This window comes from Eptatretus burgeri, chromosome 2, assembly GCF_056783735.1.
Source record: "Eptatretus burgeri isolate ZD-2024b chromosome 2, Ebu_testis_v1, whole genome shotgun sequence".
In the NCBI taxonomy this organism is placed as follows: Eukaryota; Metazoa; Chordata; class Myxini; order Myxiniformes; family Myxinidae; genus Eptatretus; species Eptatretus burgeri.
Window position 1 is genome coordinate 49,374,875 of NC_140962.1, and position 3,242 is coordinate 49,378,116.

Here is a 3,242-nt window from a genome sequence, read left to right on the forward strand (position 1 = left end):
ATATATATATATATATGTGTGTTTGTGTACACACACACACACACACACACACACACACACACACACACACACACACACACACACACACACACACACACACACACACACACACACACTGCCTATAGAAAGTATATATGTATATTAGAGATCATTGCGTGCACTCTCTACTCTGAATAAAAGACCCTGAGAGTCATTCTTCGGTCTTCACTCTCATTCCTACCTTATTACTGCAAGCATGTATTTCATGTGAACGCTGGTAGTAAATTGCTGTAAATGGCCTTCAGAAACGTAGAATGGAAAAAATGCATGGTTTTCTGTCTTCACTCATCTTCAGCAAATCCATCCCAAAAGTTTAGTGTTGATTAGTACAGCAGAGCCTGGGGATCTGTTCACGCCATCGCGCCTGGACAAGCCTTATATCCCAGAGATCGAGTCGCTTATCGCCAGCAACCCGCGGGAGAAGTGAGAATGGGATTCAGCCAATGGGGAAAGTCGGCTAAACTTGGCGACCGAAAGAGGAGAGCGGTATTTGAAGGTGTCGGAATGTGCAGCAAGGGTGCTGCTTAGAGCGGCGAAGCTCTGATTGCTCTCTGCCAGTCTCCCTGCTTGCACAAGCTCCACTCTTGATTCCGCTGTTTGCCTTCGCTCCATTTCCCCCGGTGAGGTCTCCTGCTGAAAGTTACGGATAAGCTGCACTTTGTCATATTTATCAACGAAAAATTCCCTTCTTTCTTCAAATTCTTTGTTACAACTTTGGGTAATGTATACATTTTACTATTTAATCAAACCCAGCGTCAATCTAAAAATGTCATTTTCTTTTTCAAACCAGTGTCCAACCTGTACCTGTACCTGTACCTGTATGAGACATTGCATCATCTTGTAATCCCTTAATAGCGAAAGATTCATTGTTTTCTCCCTTCGGTGTAACCAGAGAGTGAAGGTGCTGATGTTTCGACAAAATTGTTCGATCAGTTGATTATCGTTTGTTGTAATGAAAGTCTTCACCGAGGAATTTCAAACATCTCAATTATCATGTTTTTTGAAAGTTTGTACAAACTTCATCCGTGAGGTCGCGGTTAATTCAACGCACAAAAATCTTCCCTGTATTGTGCATAAAATTCACCTGTATCGTGCATAAAATTTACCTGTATCGTGCATGCTATTCATTAGAGTTGGAAGGATAGTCTGGAGTTATACTCTGGGTTTGAATCTCAACACAGCTATTTATAAAACATCGCCCTAGTGTACTGGCAGAGCGATTCATCAGGACGTTAAAACCGAGTGTCCCGTCTGCTGAGACTTGATGTTGGTCGATGTTAAACATCCCGTGCTGTCTTCCTGTGAAGAGTAGCGGCGAGTTATTACAAATTCCTGAAACCTACAGTCGAACGTCAGGCCTAGCCAGCCGGTTCGTGAAAGCCTTTGGCCAAAAACTTTCACTGGCCGACCACACAAGAAGGTTGGAATATTTGATGCCATTAGAGTAGTCGTACATAGTCGTCGTCGTGGCATTCTCGCCAACACCAATAAGGCCATTTTTCTCCAGTTTCCAATTTGATCACAAACCCGAGCCCCGAAGAATCCGGTGAGCAGTTCATTCTATTAATAAAATGGGGCTCGCTCATCACCCGACAAGGCAAGGTCTCAAATACCGGTCTCTTTAAAGGAGAAATTTGGGCGGCGTATCCTACTTTCTTTAATTAATTACTTTCCTAAAATGTCATATGATGTCGTCCTCGATGAAACTGTGACAATGAACCCTTTGGTTGTTTTTATATAAAGTCTTCACACGTCCTTGGATCTTGCTCCAAGAATATAATGTCTTGGCTTTTACGATTATTATTTTTATAGTTTCTTTCTTTTGGAATTGTCTGACCACACTTACTGCTTTGTCCCTCTTTCTTTCCTCTCCTTGACCTGAATCACCAATAAGGGCCGTGTCCTTGACTCTGCGGTGGCAGCCTCGCGGCCTGGGGTCGAGCCATGGAGGTGGTTGAAGAGTACGAGGTGGTCGAAGAGGTAAATGTTTAATCGTGTTGTTTCCATTACGGATTTGTATGGTTAGTTCGTTAGGACTGTGACTTGAAATCCCTTGACACTGATTCTGTTGTATACAGGACAATGGGGGTCTACCTACGCAGCATCACGTGATCGGGTCACATTGAAATGGACATGTGATTGTTCAACATTTATCTCTGTCAGAGGTTTGCACCTCATCCGCATCCCATGAAGTCACATAAATAAATTGCAACAACAACAACAATCATGTGTTGTTGTTTTTTTTTATGACAGAGTATATTTTCAGTTGTTAGAGCAGAGAGACGTTTTTATAAATAAAGAAAATTAAAAGGCGACGGACTTACTGATCAACTTTCTGACAATGTAGTCTCAGCAACACTGATTTCCCCCATGTTCAACAGCCTCCCTCCAACCTCCATGTTGGAAGCATTTTCGTGGCAAAACCTTTCTTTACCTTTGTAATGTATCCCCCACTTATGTAGAAAATCATGAATGTATGATGATGCGACCTACATGTAGTTTGGAATTTGATAATTAATTAATGTCATGCAAATCGGAATGAGTTCAAAGATCAGTGCATCACAAAATATAAAAGAAAAAAAACATAATGGGTTGAAAATTTGTCTTGCCGGCCATACGATCTTGAAATACTGGGGTGGAGTATAGCGATTTTCAGGCCACCCTGTACTCGTGTCCAGACATTCAGGGAAAGAGTCTGATAGTTACCTACCTGTGAGGTGTCAGTTCACTGCTGCTTATAATGACTTCATTAATTATTACTGATATGCTTCATTAATAACTGACATTAATTATGCTGCTTGATGACTCGATTACTTACCTGTAAGTTGTCATATTGGATTGGGCAGCTGGTTTGGGATCTGAGGGTTCTGAGTTAGAACCCACCATTGAATTAACACCAGGTGGGGTTGACTCAGCTTGTCATCCTTCCATGGTTGGTGAAATGAGTGCCAGTGTACTGGTAACAGGGGCACTGCACCAGCACCCTCAATACAGTGATGCCACCCGCAGCCTCGTGCTGCATACGATGGAGGAGGTGGAGGAGGAGGAGGAATTGTATGATTATTACTGAGACGGCCTTCTTTGCAATTTGCCATTCTTGATTAAACGAGAACGGCACTTGGTAGAGCGCATACCTCCACCAGGCTGAACAGTTTATGGGTTTTTTTTATCCCACTGGTACGCTGGATGCATCTGGACCTGAA

The 3,242-nt window shown here is 42.6% G+C and overlaps 1 protein-coding gene across 4 annotated transcripts in view; it reads left to right on the forward strand.

Moving 5' to 3' along the window:
- The first annotated feature begins 500 nt into the window (after positions 1 to 500).
- Positions 501 to 3,242, forward strand: part of NEB (nebulin) — a 439,712-nt gene continuing 436,970 nt past the window's right edge. For all 4 annotated transcript variants that reach the window (XM_085869257.1, XM_085869259.1, XM_085869258.1 and 1 more), the window contains exons 1-2: positions 501 to 659; positions 1,934 to 2,019. In XM_085869257.1, the coding sequence (XP_085725383.1) occupies positions 1,984 to 2,019 (36 nt within the window). In that variant the 5' untranslated portion in view covers positions 501 to 659; positions 1,934 to 1,983. The remainder of the gene's footprint in view (positions 660 to 1,933; positions 2,020 to 3,242) is intronic.